We start from the raw sequence: 23,539 nt of genomic DNA, 5'->3' as shown, positions 1-23,539 counted from the left end.
TGTGACCATCTTCTATCAGAGGTACATGTTACCTTGCTAAGGACATATATTTACTGCGATCTGGCAATCCTGGTTATGTACAAGTCACTGTTATACACAAAGATAGTTTGCAGGGCATGACCTGGTCAAAATCATACCTGCTCCGTGATTGCCAATATGACACAGTGGATAACAGCGAAACACCTTTAAAAGTTATGAAATAAAGACTAAACTTTAACTGCCAAAACTGCAATGAATTGGGACTTTCCCCATATTTTCGTCTGTCTCCTTCAACCTTGTTCACGGAATGGATCCATCTACTCTCGGAAATTGACGTCCGAGACCAAGTGCCAATTCATTGCAGTGTTGGCAGTAAGGTTTAGTCTTTATTTCATAATGACTTGTACCAACTTAGATGAACTTTCATGCTACATGTAAAAGTTGTCTACTTCTACATGAGTATTATTTACAAGGACCTCACGAAATCTTAAGTACTAGTATATAAAAATGCACTTGATATGTTCTGATATGTTACAGTCTAGATATCATGATCCTCCAGACAGAGGACACACTCATTCATCTGAAGGCTTTTGTTCTACAGTAGTGTCAAGAATTCCAGCAGCATCAGGCCTATCAATGTCTATCAAGGCTCTGTGCACTTGTTGCACAGTTGGTGTTTGTGTATTTGTAGCATACATGTCCAGAACCATCTCTGTTGGGTTGTGCTTGCTCTCGATGTAGCTGATGTCCTGGAAGCACAGTCCCAGTTCGTCAGCCAGCATCCTCCAGTTGTTCCCAAAGATGGGCGCTGGAGGGTCCAGCAGGATGGACAGATGTTGGATGGTCTTGGTGTCCAAGAGGCCATGGCCACCTGTGTTAAAAAACATGTCAAATATGTCTCAATCCTTCTCTAATGGTCTGGGTATTCCAGTGAATTTTGTTACACTATAGCGCACTTGAAAGGTAAATTGAGATGGAAAATAGCAACATACTTCTCAGCTCGAGTGTTTTGCTGCTCCCGTCCGGCTTCATCGTCTGGGCAACATCCAGTGTGGATTGCTGTTGAGATGAAAGGGTGCTTTGCAGTTAACTTGTTTTATATCTTTTTATATCTCTGCATGCTAAAAGCTACACGTGTGTGCATATCCAGACAGTGCATACAAACGGTATTAGGTGGGAATAACATTAACATACATGTAACGTTATCTGTACTTTTTTCTGGCAGTATGTACAAAATGTACCTCGATGAACTCACATGTTGTCCTAGGTCCACGTCAAAGGCTTTACCTCGGCACATCAGAGTTACTTTCTCTCCGGATCGTGGGAGCTCCTCGTCATGTCCTGATACCCTCAGGATGTGTGGAGGGGCGAACGAGCTCTCTCCCTCATGGTTGTTGGATGAGCTGCATGCTGGACATGGCAGTCCCACTGTGTAGTTCAGGTAAGGGAAGTCCCTGTCTCGGATCTGCTGCAAGTCCTTGTGGAGTCTGGACAGTAGAGAATGAGGACCTCTGTTCGGAGCACACTTGACGGTGACCTGGATCATGTTCTGCTGCACGGATTGACACACCAGCTCCACTTTGTAGTAGAAATCGTGTCCCTGGTAGAATCTACCCACATTTCTGTAGACATCTCGGTCAGCACCACGGCCAAGGTCGTGGGTTTCCTGGGATCTTGCCAAACATCGGGCAAGCAGGCGGAGAAAGATGGCTTCGGGATGGAACTTGTAGAATTTGAAATAGAGAACCGTGTCCGATTCTGCAGTGTTCCAGAATGCGCCACGACCTGTCTCCACTTCCCTGGCTTGGGTCTCTTCGCGAGTCTCGAGAAGCAAAGGCACGAGATACTGCTCTTGTGAGATCGGACAGAGAATGTCAAATCTCTCGAACAGTTCGATGGCGGAAAGGAAATTCTCCGCTGTCAGGAATTTCCACACTCTACGCAAAGAACTGACATGGACGATTCCAACGTCATGATCATCACAATCAAACTCCACAAGCTCAACGACAAGCTGAACCAAAGCTTTCAGATTCAAGACTACGACATCACCCATGACCTTGATTTCTCCGATTTCGTCGTAAAACTTCAGCATCTCTTCAAACTCTTCTCTTCCTTCTTCAGCTTCAGTAACGCCTTCCTGTCTCAGTTTGTCAAACAAGGTTCGTTTGTCCAGGAGACACGTGTCAGTAGACCCGGATTTGTACTTGCTGACGAAGTCACTGACTTTGAGCCACTTGATAGGAATGTTTCTCTTGGATTGGAAGGATGAAGAGGCGACCTCCATGATGGTTTTTCGCAGGAGACGGGCCTGTGTATCTTTTCGAAGGGGTATGGAGTTTTCCACACAGAACACAACATCATTTTTGCTACCTGGTTTGCCCACTATAGATTGAGTAAACGTCTCATTGCTAAGCAACGCTTTGCTTACTTTACTGGAGTAAAACTTTCTTCTATCTATCGGCAAACTGTGTGCATGTGTTCCAACAATGAAGATGTGAGGATTGGGGTTTTGCACGTGGGCTATCACAGACTGGACCCAGTAGCAAATACGCCTGATGTAGTCTGGCTCCAGAGCTAATCGTTCCATGTTGAAGACAATAAGTTGAATTGAGGAATTGGATAAAAACAGATGGTGTGTGCAGTGATAGACAGTATCTCCAGCAAAGTCTATCAGGGTCAACTTAAGAGGCAAATCTTTAATTTTTCTAAGGGCTTTCGCGCTGCTGCTAACTAGAAGTACCGGATAACCTCCTATCTCCTGAAAGGCCCAATATGCCCTTTGTATTTCTACTTGTAGAATAAGATACATGGCGACTATGTTTGGCACTATGTAGTACACATCTTTCCACGTCGATGGCAAAACCATCTGCCAGCCAAACAACCAACACAATCCAATGCCGTAGACAAAACCTATCGGACCCATAACTACTTGCAATTGGAGACCACGACGATAGGAACTGCATAGGTTTTGCATGGTATGAAAGGTCGCGTAACCTGTTGCTCCTGTAATGAATCCAGCCACGAAACTCAGCTCGTACTCCAACGTTTCACTGCTGCCGTCAACAACGTCTGTTAAACACCACGTTGTTAGTAACACCACCAGTGAGGCTGGCACCAGACACCCACTTGATGACGCTACGATGCCACCAAGTGTGGCCGCAACTGTAAGACAGTCATACGGTAATCTATTTAAGGTTAAAGAAAGATTGGAAGCCAAGTCATCAAAATGTAGCTGAGAAGGTGAGCACATGAGGCAGAAGGCCAGGGCCATGCCGGGTCTGCCGCCCACAGGGAAAGGTATCACAACCACAGACGTGATTACGATTATAAAAAGAGCAAACATAACCCACTGTAGGTAAGGGTAGACAGTCGACTCTGGTTTGTTTCCAAATGCCGAGAAGATATCTAGTGAGATATTCCTTGCCCAGAGGTTGACTAGTACGACGTGTACTAGAGTTACATTAACACCATATATTCTGGCGACGTTGTAACTCTGGCCGAACAGCTTGAAAATCCCCGTCGTTAATATAAGTACAACACCAAACCCAAGTTGAAAACCGACTGGCCCCGTAACCATGCTAGTCACTAAAATCGTCAGTGCGTAGTTTAAAAACGCAGTCACAGCTGCCTGGGGATTGACCACAGACTCAGCCTCTTTCAAAATTTCTTTGACAACATACTGGGCGCGGCCGGTGTCGTATCTGCTGTAAGGCCCTACATGTACAGTTTGCCAACATTCATTGACCTCCGTTACATCTGTCTGTACCAGGTCAAACTCAAGCCCTTTGGTCGCTTCTTCAGCGGGATCAAACGACTGATTGAGCAGGTGTTTTTCCAGGCTTGTCTTACCAGCTCTGGCATCTCCGAGCAGTGAAACAGTACTGTGTCGGGCTGGTAGACTACTTTGGGGGGCATCTCTTTGAAAGACGTCCCTTGCAGCGGAGGAACCTGCCAAGTGATGCGGGAGAAGAAAACTCAAGTTGAGTTCACTGTTTATGGTCTGTCGTGTGTGACTGGCGAGAAGAGACCTCCTCTGTACAAAACTGTGAAGAAACAAAAATAAAACAAGGTTGGGAATAATAATCATTACAATGGCAACGGTTACTAGGTTAGGATTTTGTGTCATTTGTCTTTTTTACCTTCGCCAAGAAGGTTATGTTTTCGTCGGCATTCGTGTATGTGTGTGTGTGTGTGTACATGTGTGTGTGTGTGTGTGTGTGTGTGTGTGTGTGTGTGTGTGTGTGTGTGTGTGTATGTGTGTATGAACACGACGATAACTCGAGAAGGCTACCATGGATTGTCCTGATATTTGGTAGGTAGGAAGGTCTTGATGAGACCTCTGAATCATTAGCCCCCTAAACGGCTTGTTATGGTACTGCAGTTGACCTTCCGGTTTTGATATCTCATTATCTAGACATGCATGGTCTTGTGCTGGGGAAGATGTCACGCGAGTTCCCCCCCCCCTCCATCCCCCCAGCGGCTTGCTTTGAAACTGCAGGTGCGGTTGTTAAAAATATTGAAAAGATTGATAACTCAAGAACAGGTTGACGGATAGTCATGATTTTTGGTATGTAAGTAATGTTTGACATAATTATGTTAAATTATGCAAATATATGTGCAATCTGTTTCTTCCACGGAGATATATGTAGGGTTGCCGGCTGGAGCTTCTATTGCGTGTGATCTACGATTGATCAGAAAATACCCCCCCCCAAAAAAAAAAAAGACCGATCCGGGAACGCCTGAAAAGGAGGCTAGTGTAGGTAAGGACTCTGGATGTTGTGATTTATGATGAAGCATTTTGTCGGGTCAAACGGCCGCCAGGGAAAACATTTTGCTCTCACTGAAAGTTGAAACTACCTCTGTCCCCTCCTACTGAAAATAATTCTAGTCTGCGGATGTACCGTTAAACAAATATAGTAATAGTTAACCTTTTTTTTCTGTTGGGAGAGTTTTTCGCTGCCGAAAACTCGACCCAAAGGTTGGACTGCAAATCAAATCCGACATTCTGGCGGCGCGCGGCGGCAGTCGGTACGTGTATCATGTGAACCCAGGGTCCACATACAATGAAGTACTCCCCACTGTGGCTCTTCCAGCAGCTTGAATAGTGAATTGACCCCCATAAACACATAAACACATAAACATCCCAGGCTGTCTAGTCTCTTGAAACAATGACAGGGACAGATTAGCATAATACCGGTCGATCGGATTCAAATATTTTTCCTTACTGGTTTTCAAAGTAACATCACAAAATTATGTAGAATGATCAAGATAATTGTACCTAAGTCAAGTAATCAAGAAATTAACTATAATGTATCAACAGCTTCCAGTCTTTGGGAAATCAACCCTGTGTTCAATTTCAAGTTTTATAAAAAGCCCAATCAGAGGTGTCAGTATTTATATTTGTAATTTGAAAATGTCTTCCTTACAGCTGAATTTGCGTTGACAGTCAGTGTGTCTAGAGACATGTCTTCTATTTGTGGTGTCCATTTGGTGGTCTAAGAAAACAGATACAGCATGTACATGTAAACTGGAGCTCTGTTAGAACTGTACAAGTAATTGAAATATTAAACTGCATTAGCCAATGTCTAACCAAGGCTCTGACACTACCAGGCAGAGTTTGACCAGCCAGTGTTGTCATTATAATATTCTGGATTTGGTGACACTAACTTCTTACAACAGTACTTCAATTCCTATTCAATTCCTTATCTGTTGTTTTAGAATGTTGAGAAGAGAAACTTGTCTTGGTCACTCACAGTCTTAATAAATTTTAGCCAGGTATCTGCCCATGTTACCACCACGGTAGTCAGAGGTAGACTGAGGTCCGGTAGTTTATGTTAGCCGAATTTTTTGGGTGATTTTATAGTACAACATGCAAGCCCCGATCCCGCGCTGATTGTGACGGACGTGTTCGAAAGAGAACATGTCGGGGGTTCGATGTGTTCGATCTAAGAACAGTCCATTGTAGCCTGCTGGGTGCCATCGATCCTTCGTAGTCCCTAATGTGCCCTTATGTGCCCAGCGACATTAGGGAGCGGACGGAAACTACGGAAGATGGCACCCAGGCTATAGCTACAACACTTAATGATCTTGTGATCTTGTTGCAAACGTCTCAACACCTGTTCTTTCTGACAAAAAGGGAACAGAAAGGAAAAGATATGGAGAGAAAATCTCTAAATCACGACCTCAGTGACGATGGAGGACACGTCATTCGACACCAAAGTTATCATGTTTTTGGGTTATGACGTTACACAAATCAAAAACTCACTTGTCTCCCGTTTCCGGGGTCTCGCGCGTCTTTCCGGGTGGGTTAGCAGCACTTATTTGCGCAGCCATCTTGGCAGGAACTTCAGTAAGAAGGCGTACGACAACAAGTGACGTCGTTCTGTACGGCACAGTGCGCGGATAAATTGGAACGATCCATCTCAACCACAATGGGGGGTATCCTATTTTCCTCAAAGTTTGCATGTAATACCTATGTACAAATAACTTTCATTTCATCGTCACCTTTCGTACTCTCCTTTGGTTATAAAAAAATTAATGATCTGGTTGCCTCAAACATGATACTACTAGTGGTACCAACTGGAGTGCAGCCCGTCTTCTCATTTTACCATTTTGGTACCAGCCATTGAAGTGTTCCTCTTTCACAATTTATAATTCCGCAAACATTGGGTCCTTAGCCTGTGTATACAAGCTCTCGGCTGGACGTTAATGACCCCCACCCCAAGGGGGGCGGCAACCTAGGGCGGCGGCCGCCAGGAGCGCGATTTAGTCAGGCTATTGGGTCCTTAGCTCGATACATCCAGTATACCCGTAGCCAGGGGGTGGGGTGGGTTCGGGGGTTTCCGGAAGAACCCACTACCCCTTATAAAGGTCCAACTTGAAAGTGGCTGATTTGTAGTAAATTGTACCACCAGCGGGGCTGGGAATCCTAGTATGCTTATCCTAGAACTGCTCAGTTTGTCATTGAATAAAAACATGGAGTTAAAATCAATCTTGATTTTAACTCCATGATAAAAAGTTATCTCTGATTTTCCTTTGAAATGTCATATCATAACATAAGGTTCAATTTTCAAAATTGTCCGGGGGAGCATTCCACCGGACCCCCTATATCCCTTTATGGCCCTATATATGGGGGGGGGGGAGGGCAAGCCCTTTTCCGTAGAGCGTAATCGGCCGTTTTAATTCTACGTAGAGCGTATAGGCGGACCGCTCTAATATTTTTGCGTAGAGCGTATTCGTTTTAATTCTACGCAATGCGTTGTAGCCACTTGGAATTTATCGTAAACCGTATCACTAAATCGAGAGGTTTCCGAATTCAGCGTAGAGCGTTGTCGGGACCCCCCTTGCAGGCCCTTCGGCGCTTGCTGGTCCGTCAGACAGTGGAAAGAATCCTCCCAATGAAAATCCATTCCTTAGCTCTATAGGGAATTTCGCTATAAGCTCCTGGCTGCAATATATCAAGGAGGTTTGATTTTAAACATCCTTGAATATATCCATAACACAACCACATTTGCTCCACGTGGACCCGCATATGACGTGGCACTGATTTGCATCTATCCCCGCAAAGCACTAACGGTTCCCCACTGTCTAATCGTCCCCACATGGTCGACTGACCCACTTTCTAAAAAAGACAACAAATATTGTAAATATTTTGCTAATTATAAAATTGGAGCCAATTAGCAACTCATTACACTAACGTAAATTTATCAAATGGATTAAAATGTATTACTATAACTATAATAGCAAGATAAGTAAATTTTTCTTCGGAAACTGAACTTTTAAAAAACATTTCCTTCACACGACACCCCTATTGTAAACATTGGTGGTTTGCCCCGGGGTCTGTTCCCTGTCTGTGGTTTTGGCAACCGGACACCGCAGACTGATTTGCATGCAGGGTAAGCTGACACACTCTGACTTCTCTCCCCTTCGGTACAGACAGCCATCTTTTCTCGCTCCCCAAAAACGCTCCTAAAAATGGTCCTCATGGCTGCGATCCTCGCTGCCGTCGTGCAGGTACTGGCGGGACTCTCTGCGGAGGAAGTTCAGGTCGAGGTGACGTTCACGCCGGAGAGATGCACGTTCAAGTCCGAGGAGGGCTTCTTCCTGAGGTACCACTACAACGGGACGTTTCCAGACGGCAAGAAGTTCGACTCCAGGTTGGTAGAGAAGAAGCCTACGTGGCACCCATGGAAGGGGGAGGGTTCTTAGCATCAGTGAAAAATCATATGCGTCGACTTTTCTCCTCAAAGTTACCTCGTCTTGCTTGCTAGATTCACCGTTTATGAAGAAGACTGCGTCGTCTGAAACTTGATTTTTGATAGATCTTGACGTTTGACTTTACAGAAGGGACACGATTATGTTTTTCTAGACCAAAAAAGAGACCCCATTTTGGTGCAAAGAGAAACGCCACATAGAGTGAATAAATTTTGCAAGAAGGGTAACGGTATGTAGCTATAAAAGTTAGATCCAGCTGCCGTCTGACTCCGGGTGAGAAAAGAGGATGTCATGTAGACTAACTTTTTTAATTGAGTAGGTGCTGATGAATGATGCTTTGATGGCCTTTGATGTTTTACCGGTACTTTTAAATGGCATTTTGTTCTTTCTTCTTTGCTTTGTTCACAGTCTTGTTGGTTGTGTGAATTTATTCATCAATCTCAAATTCTAGACTTCTGCTTACGTATACACAAGTACCCCCCAGGGGTAACGTTACGGTGCCACATAGGCAGTTTTCTGACCCCCGTGCAAGGAAACCCCGCTAGCGGAAACAACGATCCGCCCCGTCGCATTCTTTGCCAAGTTTCAAACTCAAGTGCCTCCGCAAATAATTTGCCTACGATGGCCACTCTCAACTAAGACTTTACACAAAATGGTTATTTTTTTAGCAAAGCCGTATATTTGCTAAACGTTTGTGTTAGAAATTATGCATTCAATTATTACCACGTCGACTGTGTTTAATTAGCGTAATTGGGACTTGTTATTTTGGCCAGATGCCTATTATCTTTAAAAGTTACACATTCTTTCTGGTAACCCCCAGTGGCCTTTTGCATATATTAATTTGTAACACTTGAAGTTGAAACTGCATAAGTTATGCAGCGTTACTTACTTATACATGGACTGATGGTGTAGAAAATTTTGCACATGTGGCACAAACTTGACCAAGGAGGTTCCCTACAATTCTAAACCTCCTTGGTAGCAACAAGGACATTATACTTCTGTACCATAGAAAACAATGGACTGTAGATGCATAGATTTTGCCATTTTGCAGTATTGTAAGACACTGTTTCAAACACTTTCATTTTCTTTAAGTAAACAGTCCAAGTACTAGTAAGTCAGTCTAAGCTTTTTCTCCAAGCAGATGTTGGGTTGTCCCCAGCATTATCTTTGTCAAGTCAACCTAAACCTAGTGGTAGTGATGCGTACCGGTTCACTGGACTTGGATCCGGACTTGTAAGAATGTACAGGTTCAAGTCCAAAAAAACCTAAAAGTCAAGAACCGAGTCCGGACTTATTACCATAAAAGACAATTTCACATACCCCTTTTCTTTCCAAACCACCTAAAACCTTCAGTAGATTGCAAAATCTTTGCGGCAAAATGAAGAAAACATAATGCCATCGGGCATCGTCAAGTACTGGCCTCCATGTTATGTGGCCAAAGTTTCACCAAGACAACATTGCAAGGTTGCCAACATGCAGTTTTGTATGTGTCTTGGGGTTAGGTCTGGACTTACAAGTCCGGAACTGAACCTAAACCTCTGGACTTGAATCCGGACCTGAACCTAAAATTGAGTTTAGGTATGCATCACTACCTAGTGGTTTGCATTTTATCCCCTGGGGCCCTAGGATTGTAATGCAGCCTGCTGTTAATTACAAAATCTACCATAGTACTGTGACAATTACTGTGGTGATTTGAATAACTGTGTAATTGCAAAAATAACAGGAGCTCCTGTTACCTCTGCATGGGGCCTCATTTCTTTTGTCCACAAAATAAGGCCATGTTGATTTGATAAAAAGAATCTATTATTCGCCAAAACTCTGTGTGTTTACGCCTTTGTTTAAACTTCATGACTACGTAGATTTTTTAACAAAGGAAACTTTTTTGGGCCAAATATTTTTTATTCACACGCATTAGTTTTGGGGTTCCCAGAGGATGTCATCCATATATATTAATCAAATGATCATGGCCTAAGCTGGGTGCAAACACTGCAAACACTTACAGTATGCGTAATTAGCCAAACTCAGCCAGCTTTACTTCTTTGGTTGTGTCATGAATTTCTGAGCAGATAATTATGATATCGTAATGTACGTTTTTAACATTTCTCTGATGACATGTCAGTTCTTAGCCAGTTTCTGCAAAGGTACTGTGGAGGTGCTCAAGTTGAGTACCAAGAACTACCTTTTAATAGTACAAATGTACATGTAATAAGCCATCAGAACAAAAACATGTTTTTTTTTTTTAATATGAAAGAGCCCAACCTCTAGTGCTTGCTAAGTAAGGGGTCTATGAGTATGAATCTGGTCTTTCTTAGTCTGCAGGCCATAGCCTGGTTACCATTTATTTTAGGCCACACCAATTTAATTTGTTGTTTCTCTGATTTTTTCAGAAAAAATATGAAGCGAGTCAAGCGACAGGGCGAAAAAAACAAACAGGCCAAGGCACCCCATGGTAGCCGGAAATGCCATGAAATCAGCATACAAGGCTGGTTTATATTTAGAACAATAGATTTTGAAGTTTTATTTTTTCAACAACATTAAAAAACTTAAACAACTGGGAAGAAAAGGACTTTCTTCCAACCGTTGGGGCCAAAATATGTCTTTTGATTGATTCAGAACATAAAATCTTTTTTTTTTTGCAAGTGAGAAAAAAATGGACAGTGCAAATCCGAAAAACAACAAATTAAATTGGTGTGACCTTAGCTCCAGCTTAAATACGTATACTGATATTATAGTAACTGGTTAACCAGGCTAGCAGGCCATTTCATAGTTCTAGTACTTAGGCAACAGCTTAATGAACTTAACCTTGCCTTTGTTGCTAATTTGGCTTTTACTTTGTTGTGTTTTCCCCACAGGTGTCTGACATGTTGTTAAATCCCAGTTGACCCCATTTTTGTTCAGTCACGACCGCGGCAACACCTTCGACTTCACCCTGGGCAAGGGGGAGGTCATCAAGGGGATGGACCAGGCACTGAGGGGGATGTGTGCTGGGGAGAAGAGGAAGATCACCATCCCTCCCCATCTGGCATACGGAGATGCTGGAGTTGGTGTGTAACATTGTTCTAGCCTGGTGTCTAAACCTGTTATAGTTCTGTCAGAAATAGGTCTAACCCCAAACGAACTAAAATAGGTCAGAAATTTTCCAATTTGTAAATTGGTTTCATGTTTGCACAAGTTCTGTTCTTCACTATTGTTTCAGTAGCAAAATTTCTCTATGATTCCACAAATTTTTGTATTAGGCTCTCCCTTGAAATTTACATCTAAGCATGGTGATCAAAGTTGTGCTGTAGTTTATGCAGGGTGAAACTTCAGCCCCTCCAAAAATTTGGTGAACTTTGAAGCAGACTCAATGTGGAAACTGATAAGGTGATGCTATGAGTAAGAATCATAATTCATAACAAGCTGCTCATAACAAGAGGGTAAAGCATAAATAAGCATGGTTCCATGAGTTAGGGGAGCTCTACACGCGTGTGTTGATGTTCTTGTTGTTATAACAGTTTGATTAGCTAGTGTGATCACATGCGGTGCTGCCATGAATATGTTGTTAGTACTAACTTACTTGTACTTCACTCAATTGTGTGATCCTGTTAATCAAATTGGCAAGACTGTATCAATACTATCAAATTGACGGGGCAGTATCCATTTGCCACCCAGCATGAAAAAATGTATCAGTGCAAAAAGAAAAGCCTGATAAAAAGGCCAACAAAATAGGCCGAAACCTAAAACCTCGTTCACACTAAAAAAATTGTGTGTGTCAGACTGTGTGTGTGAATGGGGTCTAAACCTGTGCATTGAGAGTATAATCCTGTCAGCTGATGAAGTTTTCTGAGATTGTATGATTCCATGTGGAGTTATCTTTGAATATGTCAATGAGAGAGAGAGAGGGTCTGGGTCAGGGACCAGGAACCCCCAACCTGATAATGATGATGTTGATGTATTTATTTATTTATTGTTGTTGTTTGCTCAGAGGGAGTGATCCCGTCTGGAGCGACCCTGGTGTTTGAGGTGGAGATGGTAGAGGTGCGGGACCCGAGCGAGGACGTGCCCAACGTGCTGTTCTGGTGGGTCGGGGAAACTCCCACCGACGCTTTCGGGGACATGGATGCCAACAAGGACAAGATCGTCACCAAAGACGAGGTAAAACATCCAACGACATGATTTTTCAGTCCTCAGGCCACACCAATTTAATTTCTTGGTTAATTAACAGATTTGCCCGCTTTGTGTTTTCCTGATTTGAAAATAAAAATAAAAATTCAGAATCAACTGCAAAAAGCTCATACTTTGCCCTGAACAGTTGAAAACAGTCCTTTTCTTCCTAGTTGTTACAGTTATTCCATCTTTCAATGTAGTGGTATCATCAAAAGTTCAAAATTCAATGTTTAAATTTTGAACCAGTCTGGTGTGTTGACTTCATGGCTCCTATCGTACCATTTTGGGCCATAATAGGATGCCTAGGCCTGTTTTTATTTTATTTTTTTGCCCGCCTGCTCCATTATTTTTCTAGAAAAATTCATTAACCAAGAAATTAAATTGGTGTGGCCTCAGTCTGGAATTCCTTGAGAGCTACTAGACTGGACTAGACTATGGAAGACATTAACAGTCTTCCTGAGTACCAGGCACTGAAATGTGCTATAGGTGATGATGATGACTAGACTCAATGTACCAATGAGAATCTTAAGGGAGGCGAAATCTTGATAGCATCTTTAAGACAAAGTTTCAGGCAACATAACATTGATGTACATTAGCACTACAAGCACTCACAAGCACCCACAAGTCCTTGTTTTAACAATGGTCAAGGTCAATTTGGGGTCTCCTGGTGGCTGCCCTTAGTATTGCAGCTGAATGCCCTGTTTTGTGTAGTTCATTCTAGACATGCTGTAGTCTTGATTTTTTGGTGGCAGATGATGTCAGTAAAAGTGGTGTAGGTTTGGTATCCCTAGCAGCTTGTCCTGGAACTGCAGGGGTGTTTTAATGATGTCTACCGTCTTTGTTGTTTTTCCAGTTTTCCACGTACTGCTACGAACAAGTGAAGACGGGATCTGGTAATTTCCTGGCTGGGCGCCGAGAGGCTGACCTCATCGAAGACATGTTCCACTTCCAGGACCAAGATGCCGACGGTGTCATCTCCTTCGCAGAGTTCTCCGGCCCAAAACAACATGACGAGCTCTAACTAGCAAATAACAACATCTCGCTGCCACTGAACATCTATGTTAAATAGAGAGCCAGTTATAGTCTAGATAACAAGTAGCTATGTAAGTAAGAAAGATCAAATTTCCACAATTTTCTCCAGCGAACAGTCAATATCTGATGTTTTTTTTCACATCAATGCTTTTTAGTTCTTTTACGTTTACCACTATTTGTTTTGAGCCAGTTATAAGGTTTAGAGAGTATAAAGGAATATTTTTTTTGTCTGTCTTACCCCCATCTTTTTAATTTGTAGACATCTCCAGCACTTTTTGGTTGCCCTGTCCAGACTTTTTATTTTTTTATTGTTAAAGCCCCTTGATGTTTGGATTGTTTATAGTTAACACCCAAATGTATCGCTTTTTTTTTATAACCCACAGTGACTTTGCCCTTTCGAACAAAAGCTCTTTCCTGTAGAATTACCTCCCTTACTTTGCTGAAGAAACCTTTGTTTTAATGAAAGAAACTGCTATGAAAAATAGAGGCGTAAAAAAGATGCTATGTTGCAGAAGTGCAAATGATATCTGTATATTAATGAGTCAGTATTATTGTTGACACTTCTCTCTTGCTATTTTAGATCATATTGTTTGATTTCTTTTAATTATAGAAAGTTCTTCTTGTCAAAAAGCCATATGAGACCTACTTTTGAAACTGAGATTTTTAACATAAAAAGAATGGAAAAGTTGTTGCTATAAAGGTAACATAGTAGTTTTCAAAACAATATTTTTCATCCATATTTAACTACAAATGTATGGCAGTAGACCTCTTTAATACTACACCAAGATGTAAAAGTGGAAAAGTAACAATAAGTTGGCTATCTTGCAGCTTGTAAGTAAAAGGCATTTTATTGTAGCTGTATGTATTGGGAACTAAGTACAAGAGTCTAACGCTCTTTTTTGATACAGCCCAATGACAATGTGTTGCCTACCCAACTCAAAGTGTATGTTGGGTTAATGAATTTGGTGCTACATTTTGTATTCAATCTAACTCTTTTAAGGCAAACAAAACTGGCGATGTGCGATCGTAACTTGTACTGCAATATTGTTCTGCAAAGCTGCAGTGTTATTTTTTAATCAAATGTACCAAACTTAGTGGAGATAACCATGAATTGCACAATGGATTTAATGTTTTCTTGTGTACAGCAAGTGTACAGCATTTTGCAGAGTGGTATTTTGGTAACATTTTGTACGTTTTTTTATATAGAAAATAAATGGGTCCTATCCTGCTATATCCTGTTTGTTATTGAGACTGTTCTTCATCCTCCTCAGAAATTTAGTTTTTTTGTGTGGAGCCTGTACAAGACGTTTTTATTTTCTTTTGGACATATTACTGTTGACAGTTGACGCAACAGGTTAGGTAAGGCAACTTTTAAATCTCCTTGGTTAAGGCCACACCAATTTAATTTCTTGGTGAATGGATTCGCCCGCTTCATTTTTTCCTGATTTGCAAATAAAAATAAAAATTCAGAATCAACTGCAATATGCTCATATTTTGCCCTGAACAGTTTTTTATTTTATTTTATTCACATGGATTTTTGAGCATTGGATAGGAAGCACTTGTTGTGCTTATGTAAATCCGCTGCTCATAAAACATAATACAAATGTAAACATAAAGATGACATAAAGTATAGCATTATCATAAAATGAAAGTGGCTGGCGCACCAATACCTAGCATAACATTATTGAGATTGGTCAAATCTTCCAGAGTGGTGGATATAGTTAAACACAATATCAAAGATACGGCAGTTGGTAGGGTAAGGGAGGCTGGGGCTACCTGTAAGAAGTAAGGTACATAATGTGGCGTCATTTACGTTGAGTGGGTCGGAAGGAAGTATGTTTTCAAGATGAAGGCAAGATATGGATAACAACATTTTGGTCCTTTCAGTATTATAACATTTGCAGTAACCCTGAACAGTTAAAAACAGTCCTTTTCATCCTAGTTGTTACAGTTATTCCATCTTTCAATGCAATGGTATCATTAAAAGTTCAAAAGTCATTGTTTGAATTCTGAACCAGCCTGGTGTGTTGACTTCATGGCTCCTATCGTACCATTTTGGGCCTTAATAGGATGCCTAGGTCTGTTTTTGTTTTCATTTTTTTTCCGCCCGCCCGCTCCATTATTTTTCTTAAAAAAAACGCTAACCAAGAAATTAAATTGGTGTGGCCTAAGGGTAAGTTTTCAGGGTCGGAAGTTTTGATCCAGAGATAAAAGCCCACAACGTCACCGACAAGGCTCCGTGTGCAGTACCAAAGCTTTCCGCTGGTGGAGCTTTTGATACATCCGCTGCTCTTCAGACATATTGTGGCTTGCACGCATTTTTCTCCCTGAACCATAGTAGTGGTACATTATCTTTCGCCCCTTGTCGTCCTCTGCAAAAGGGTAGAATCCGTACATGTGGATCTGGTCGCAAACACAGGCGGCCAGCGCGAACAGAATACTTCCTGTCGACGCTCGTTTCGGCTTGAATTCTGAATCCTCCCAAAGCCTAGGTAGATAGAAAGCATGTTAATAATGTTAAAAATGCAACTTGAATTTAGCAAATATATATGGTTGTTGTTTATTGCAGATTCATGCCCGAGGGCTAATTGCATACAGACATTGACAAGAAAAATGTGGTGATATAAGACTATTTGCTAACAGGAACTTCTACGTGTACGATATACTTATCGAACCTACTATCTCTAAAAAAAAAGTAACTAATAAAAAATAAAATAAAAAAAAGTAAATATGCAATATGTGAACAGGTAATAGGAACAAGTTAACCGCTATTCTAATCTATTCTATTCCATTAAACTATAAAGCGCAGCGTTTATATTCTCAAATGAATGTCAACTAAAGCGTTGTGTGTCTTACGGAATTCTTTGACTGATAAAATAAAAAGAAAACTCACGCATCTATCTTGTCAGTAGTTTCACTTGGTTGGATCGTAATTTTTATCGGCAGGTGATTTTTGCGGATCATCCCCACAGCGAAGTCCGCTTGTGGACGTCCGTGCACCGATACAAGAGCAGGGATGTGCAGAATCTGGTTGCCGACGGCGCGAAATCGCTTCAGTAGCCGCTCTTGTACGCTTCTGTTTGTGGCGTATCCTTCGTAATCGTGTGGAAGAACAGAGGGATTCATGGTGGTGAAGTTAGATTTTGTCCCCACGTCTTTCTCGAACCCCTCAATAGCAGGAAGGTTACATCTGAACACGAAGTCTGCAGAGTCGATCTGAGGACCACAGCGGCTGCCCAGGAGAATCCCAGAATTCCCCACTACAGCACAGGACTTGAAGTGCTTTCCTAGAAGAGGCGACGACTTGGGCAACAGACGGTAAAACTGTTGGGTGATGTTTTGGTACGGTCGCTTGATTCGCTTAGCCTTTAAAGCGTATTTGATTCGCTGTCCAGGCCAGGCATGAAACTTGTCCAAGGCAAGGTCTTTGTCGGGGTTGAAATGCTTCATAACCCACTTTCTATGTTGAAATAAAGTTGACTTGTTAGAGGTTAAGAACACGTACAAGTACGGTTCACAAAAATGCCCCATCATCCAAGAATATGCGTATATATCTATAGTATAAAACAGAACAGCTCGGCATAGACAATGGGCAATGATCAATGGATTACCCCCAAATTCATTACTAGCACACAGACGCCCAACATGCGTTTCTCTTTTAGTAAGAATATTTGTCAACACGAATGTGGGCTTAAACGGAAGAAGAAAAAGAATGATAATGATAAAAAATACGCATCTTTGTAGCAGAGCCTGAAATGCTATAATCTAAATCAAGGACATTATATACAGATGTCCTTGTCTAAAGCAAGTGCTTAAACACTAGAAGTGACTAAATTATCCTAAGTTGCATCCTGAATTATCCTAGTTTGTAGGAATGAAAACAGATCACGCACCGCATAAGTTGGACTTCAGATTCATTTATGTACGTTTTCCAGGCTTTCGTTGTTGCCATCGGTGGTGAGTTGGTCGGGAACTTGGTCCTATGAATGATATATGCGGGGGGATCAGATTAGATGTATTATCACACACAGCCATGGCGAAGTGTAAGAAGTAACATAGCTGTAGTCAAACGATTAACGTTAAAGCTATTATTTTTTTGCGCGCCGAAGTGCCAGCTTTTTGCAAAAGCACTTGTTTGTTTTCATGCAAAGGACGTTTTACATGTAAGGGTAACACTTACAGTTTTTTTTTTTCTTCGTTAGTTTGCACTTTAAAACCATAAGCTTCCTGATGCCATACTAAAAGTATAATTTTTTTGGGGGCCAAACATTTCTTTTATTCGCACGCTCGCGTCAGTTTTGGGGTTCCTAGAGGATGTCATCCACATAATCAAATCAACATGGCCTTATCAACTCTTATGAAAACATCGCATAAAACGGTCGACAACTTTCTATGGCCGCTCTAACCCCAACCGAGGACAATGTCCTTGTCCCAATGCAACCTTTATTAATTACTAGTACAACCTACCTGTACTGTGGAGAAACGGTGGATATCGATGTTATCCGAGCTTTGCGAAATGAAACCTGGTGCGAACGTTCTATCTTGATGCTGATCAGAATGGCCATACTGGTAGCAAAAAGTAGTCCCAGTGCCATCAGTCGAAAACAAGTCTTTCTGTCCGCCATGTTTAGAGCTGTTGCATAAAAACGAGTACGACAACTAGTTCCACCATGGAACCGAGTGCATTACTACATAATGCCTTTGGTTCCACACCGTACCATCATGCTGCGATAGTACCACCAGTGTTTCAAAATCACACAAGTACTGCATGCGCAAACTCTTGACTTGCTAGTATCCTCGGCGATCTTTACATTAAAAGTAATAGTTTACAGTATAACTTGAAGGTGTCTCCACCATGCAAATATTTGAGAAAGGTGATCATCAACCGGTCGGTCCGGTCCGGTGTTGAGCCAAATCCTTGAGCTGCCACATTGACACCGGGAATCATTGAACCGGTCAGGGAGTCAATCCCCGGAGTCACGTACACACAGCAGAACAAGAATTCGGAAATCTCAATATGTAAGTTTTTGTAACACACACACACACACACACACACACACACACACACACACACACACACACACACACAGTGACACACAGACACACAGGCTAGCATTACGCTCCGTCGTCAACACCGCCCCCGCCTCATATAAGTTATTATAACTACTGGTTCTCCCCCTTCTTAATCTTTGCCGTCTGGAATCAGCGCAAAGGACAAAACTGACAGACGTTTCGCCATACATTGCTAATCTTCTGTAGTTGTCAACCACGGGTTTTCCTCGGGTGCGAAAAAGGCCATACAAACTCTCATACATGAAGACATCTCAAATGATTTTTGTTTCACATGAATTCTATACGCATAATATACTAGTATCAAAGTAAACGAACACCCCCTTTGACGAATACTAAGTAGTTTGTTCCAAGAAGTTGCTCTCCGGGCATCGTGCCAATATTTGTACGCCAAGTCTTGTTACTGTAGACAGACAGTCCCTGAGCTCGGATTTTAAAGTTTCCCCAAAATGGTGTCCAGTGTTGTCATCCTTGCCGTCGCCTTACAAATCCTAGCAGCTCTAGCTGTGGACGATACCGGGGAAGTGGAGATCGAGGTGACTTTTAAGCCCAAGCGGTGCATTTTTGTGTCCCGGGACGGCTTCTTCCTGAGGTACCACTACAACGGCACCTTCCCAGATGGCGAGAAGTTCGACTCCAGGTTCGTATGACTGAGGCATACGTGGCAGAAGGACTTGGGGGAGGGTCCAGGACTGAAGAAAGGACTGAGCTGGGGAAACTTGACCTAGATAAGATATCTTGGGCTCCTGTCGTCTTGCAAGACGGTCTACAGGCTCCATTATAATAAGATAAGATACAAATGATCCAATAATAAGGAAATTATGTATATTGTCTTTGTTCAATGAGATTTTGCTAAATGTCATAAATAACCTGCGAATCGCATTTTGGTTTTATGTCGACTTTTTAACTGATTTGTGACAATTTGTTAGAATCCCTTTAACATCAGAATCACAGGGATCATTTAAGAATCACTTTCACTTTTCTGCGATGCAATGCAAAATTTTTATTCAAGACGCCATTATACAATCATAGCGGTTTGTCTGCATAGTCAAATGCATGCATGAGCAAACGTAGCTCTAGTTGTTTCCACATGCTGATCATGATGCCAGTGAAGAGTGAAATGTGGAGGTGGCAAAATTCTCTCCGGACCCCTTGAATACTGTACACTAACAGAAAAGTGACTCCCTGGTCGGGTCGAACGCCTGATTCGCATAAATTTCCAAACAGATGCGCGGGCCGACTGTTTATTTGCAGACAGGCCAGGGTCAGTGTTTGGGAAAGCCGCACCAGGGGTCAACAAACGGGTGTCAGTCAATCGAGAACAGTCAGTGGTGTGGAGGCACGTAGAAACAGTAACTGAGACAAAATGCCGGCCGGCGCCTCGCTCATTAATTCTATGGCATTGTTCCATGATATCCATAGTTAATTATAGTTTACTTGTACTTGTACCTTGAACGGACTTGGCTGTTTTAAATCCCAGTTGACCTATATTTTTATCTTGAAAGTTCATCTGTGTTGGTAGAAGCCGAGGTTAAATACATTTAACCTCCTTGGTAGAAGTCATTATGCAGCAAGATTAAACTGTAATTTCCAACACAAGAAATTGGACTCACCCAAATTTTCGACTGTACAACTCCAGTCTTTGTCAAGGAATGAACAATCCACCGCTTCCATTACAACCATCCCTCAACAGAGACGGGGGGCGCCACAGACTTTCTGTCATCTATGATCCACTGCTCACGGAGTCACGTGTGTTATCTGCGTGACGTCATGGAAGCGGTGGATTGCTCATTCCTTGACAAAGACTGGAGTTGTACAGTCGAAAATTTGGGTGAGTCCAATTTCTTGTGTTGGAAATTACAGTTTAATCTTGCTGCATAATGACCTATATTTTTGTTCAGTCATGACCGCGACAACACCTTTGACTTCATCCTTGGGCGAGGAGAAGTTATCAAGGGGATGGACCAGGGTCTGAAGGGGATGTGTGCTGGGGAGAAGAGGAAGATCACCATCCCTCCCCATCTGGCGTACGGGGATAAAGGCGTCGGTACGTACACTTTAAAAGGCCCATATTATTATACGTATACTCACATAGCCTCCGTAGTATGCTGTTTGGGGGGTCTTCAGGGTCTTTGGGATTTTTTTTATGTGCTATTTTCTGATTGCACATAAAGAACATAGCCGGCCTGATTGAATTACCCCCATTTTTTTAGAACTGGGCTTATCAGAAAACAGCCGAAGACCACCAAACCCCCAGTTCTATAACGGCCTGGACCTCGTAGACTGGAACTCGTTGCCACCAAGCACAGTTGGGGCATCATCACTGGAAAGCTTAAACAACTCCTGCAATTAAATGTGCTAAGATTGAGTGTAACAAGTCGTTCGGTGTGATATAGCTTAGCTGCCGCCGCACCGCGTGCCTGTGTGTTACACCGAAGGGCGGTTATACCGGCTATACTGATACAGAGATAGCCACCAAAAGACCCACTTGGCGGATTGATCTTCGATGGTTTAGCTTAACCTTAAGTCAAGTGTTTTTTGACAGTAATGTAATACATTGTATCACACGTTTCCTTCCATCCAGAGGGAGCCATCCCTCCCGGCGCCACGCTGGTGTTTGAGGTGGAGTTGATAGAACTGCTCGACCCGATGGACGACGTGCCCAAAAACTTGTTCTGGTGGGTCGGAGAGACGCCCCAAAACTCCTTCGGCGACTCAGACACGAACAGGGACAAGAAGATCTCCAAAGAAGAGGTACACACAATTGTAACGCCCACTTTCCGTAAAGCTGTACTGGCGAAATTATACCTAAGAAAGAGCAACGTAGAATTTATTTATCTTTGGACGCATGGGTGGTCCTACCCTGGATGCCAAACTAGTATCGGGCCGTTAGCCGTTTTCATTCGGCAGCCAAGAGCCCTTCGCCCGCGGGTCTAAATTGCCGCTACGGGGGAGTTGAGCCCGAGGTGTTTGTAGGGCCAGCCAAACTCCCCCCGGGCTAGACTCCCCCGTAGCGGTTACACCAGCGGGCGAAGGGCTCTTGCGGCCCGGAAAACGAGTTCTGGCTTCCAGGGTAGGGTGGTCCCTTCAGTCGAAAAGGGCTGATTTCCAAGGAAGCCAATGGAAACAGGATACAAAGACAGTAATGCAACATAAAATGTTGATTAGACATAGGAATACAAGTAAATCAATTTGCGAATAATAACAAAACAGAATCATGATACAAAGTTGATCGGTCGGTGGTCTTTGAGATGGTCAAATTCCAAATAATACAAACTTAGGAATTGAGTAGTCATAATTGAACATTGAGTATAAATAATTGAAGATATAAAGAAAGTAGTTATAAATCATGGAAACAAAATGGATTGATTGGACGTTTTTTTCTTACTTTTCTGCCATTTTTTTTCAGTTTGCCAACTATTGTCACAGAATGGCCGACAGCGACAAAGGCATCTTCCTACCCGGCCGGAGAGAACAGGACCTTATAGACGACATGTTCTCCTTCCAGGACAGGGACGCCGATGGTTTCATCTCCTTTGACGAATTTGCCGGCCCAAAAATTCACGACAAACACGACGAACTCTGAAGATGTACAGTTCATCACTGCTTTTATGTTGTCTACGACTAGGGTTTGAAGGGAAAGAGCTTTTAGTCGTTTTGAGTACATTGGTGTACTTATACAATTGCTTTGAAAACTACTGCAGAACACGGTTGAATTCGTTGTATTAGATTTACGGTTACATGACTGAGTAACCGTAACTTTTAGCTAGAGATGCGTACAACATGTAAGTCTGTTGATTGTTGGCTTTATAGGAACAGCATATTGCGGCCAGTTGATCATGAGGGTACCTGACGTAAAAATGGCCATGGATCAAAAGCGCTCCCTTACGACGAAAAATATTACTGCAGTAAAGAGGTCAGAAAGCACAAACATTAGCTGTTTGCTTAAATACTGTCCTGTATTTTTGCAATGACCCAATAAAATGTAACTTTCATACACCTTGGTCAACAGCACACGTGCTCAATAACAAAAATTTGCATACACTGTTTTCACACTCTTTATTTGCATTGCGTATGGTACTATATATATTAATGCAAGTTGGCTCGAAAGTGATGTTAGTACATGAAACAACATGTACCTCAGCAAGACATTAAACTATATTAATAAAAAACTGATACTTTTCATACATAATAAATCAGTGTATAAATCTCTCTTAAATGTAACATACGTTACGATATGCCAGAACACTTCGTATCTTAAAACACTTTCAAAGAATACAGACTGCAAGAGTATTAGAGTATAGATCTTACCACAGGTTTATAAGTGAGATTGCACAAAAGCAGAAACTAGCCCAATATTACAATGTGTAGGTCACACCAGTTTAATTTGTTGGTTCACGTATTTACCAGCTTCCTTTTTTTCTGACTTGCAAAAAAAAATTAGCCTCAGAATCAACTCCTAAATGCTCATATTATGTCCTTAACAGTTAAAGGAAGTCCCTTCTCTTCAGAGTTGTTACGATTTTTCCATATATCAATGCAGTGGTTTGATGAAAAGTTTTAAATCCATTGTTTGAATTACAAACCAGCCTGGTATGTTGACTTCATGGCGGCTCCTATCATAGCATTTGAGGCTATCATAGGATGCCTAGGTCATTTTTTTTTCACCCTGTCCCTTCGTATTTTAAAAAAATCAGAGAACCAACAAATCAAATTGGTGTGGCCTTATCTTACTTTGTATATGCAACACCCTAACCCCGAGTTTACAATGTGATCAAAGAAAGCACAATTCACCAATACAAACAAGAGGAACGACAAAATGTATACATTTACATGTAAGACAATCTTGCAAAAAACAAAATTCAGGTTTTGGGAACATAAAATTTGTATTGAATGAATAGCCTGATTGGGACTCAAAATCTATTGTTTTTTATTCTAAGGCCACACCAATTTAATTTCTTGGTTAACGGATTCGCCGCTTCATTTTTTTCTGATTTGCAAATAAAAATAAAAATTCAGAATCAACTGCAAAATGCTCATATTTTGCCGTGAACAGTTGAAAACAGTCCTTTTCCTACTTCTTTTTAAAGTCATTCCA

General features: G+C 42.0%; 3 protein-coding genes across 4 annotated transcripts; 1 reads left to right on the top strand and 2 right to left on the bottom strand.

Annotated features, from left to right (window-relative positions):
* Nucleotides 1–58: 58 nt before the first annotated feature.
* On the bottom strand, nt 59–6,320 carry LOC109476082. The gene is made up of 4 exons (XM_019776940.1): nt 6,245–6,320; nt 1,235–4,022; nt 972–1,038; nt 59–850 (listed from the first exon to the last, which is right to left on the bottom strand). Exons 1-4 carry the CDS (start codon nt 6,310–6,312, stop codon nt 552–554), a joined length of 3,222 nt encoding a protein of 1,073 aa, XP_019632499.1. The 5' UTR covers nt 6,313–6,320; the 3' UTR covers nt 59–551.
* A 1,507-nt stretch (nt 6,321–7,827) lies between these two features.
* LOC109475965 (peptidyl-prolyl cis-trans isomerase FKBP9-like) lies at nt 7,828–22,202 on the top strand. Its single transcript, XM_019776770.1, has 8 exons — nt 7,828–8,135; nt 11,092–11,237; nt 12,158–12,327; nt 13,193–13,359; nt 18,881–19,081; nt 20,343–20,488; nt 21,026–21,195; nt 21,851–22,202. Exons 1-8 carry the CDS (start codon nt 7,954–7,956, stop codon nt 22,025–22,027), a joined length of 1,359 nt encoding a protein of 452 aa, XP_019632329.1. The 5' UTR covers nt 7,828–7,953; the 3' UTR covers nt 22,028–22,202.
* On the bottom strand, nt 15,556–18,014 carry LOC109476085 (CMP-N-acetylneuraminate-poly-alpha-2,8-sialyltransferase-like). 2 transcript variants are annotated; one of them, XM_019776944.1, is made up of 4 exons: nt 17,839–18,014; nt 17,265–17,351; nt 16,265–16,831; nt 15,556–15,859 (listed from the first exon to the last, which is right to left on the bottom strand). In XM_019776944.1, exons 1-4 carry the CDS (start codon nt 17,994–17,996, stop codon nt 15,595–15,597), a joined length of 1,077 nt encoding a protein of 358 aa, XP_019632503.1. In that variant the 5' UTR covers nt 17,997–18,014; the 3' UTR covers nt 15,556–15,594. The 2 variants fall into 2 exon arrangements, with proteins under 2 accessions (XP_019632503.1, XP_019632504.1); XM_019776945.1 differs by lacking the exon at nt 17,265–17,351.
* Nucleotides 22,203–23,539: the final 1,337 nt, after the last annotated feature.

The sequence above is a fragment of the Branchiostoma belcheri genome, unplaced genomic scaffold, assembly GCF_001625305.1.
Source record: "Branchiostoma belcheri isolate BF01 breed outbred unplaced genomic scaffold, Haploidv18h27 scaffold36, whole genome shotgun sequence".
Lineage (NCBI taxonomy): Eukaryota > Metazoa > Chordata > Leptocardii > Amphioxiformes > Branchiostomatidae > Branchiostoma > Branchiostoma belcheri.
Note: the sequence above shows the minus strand (reverse complement) of the source record. Positions and strands in the feature narration are given on the sequence as shown.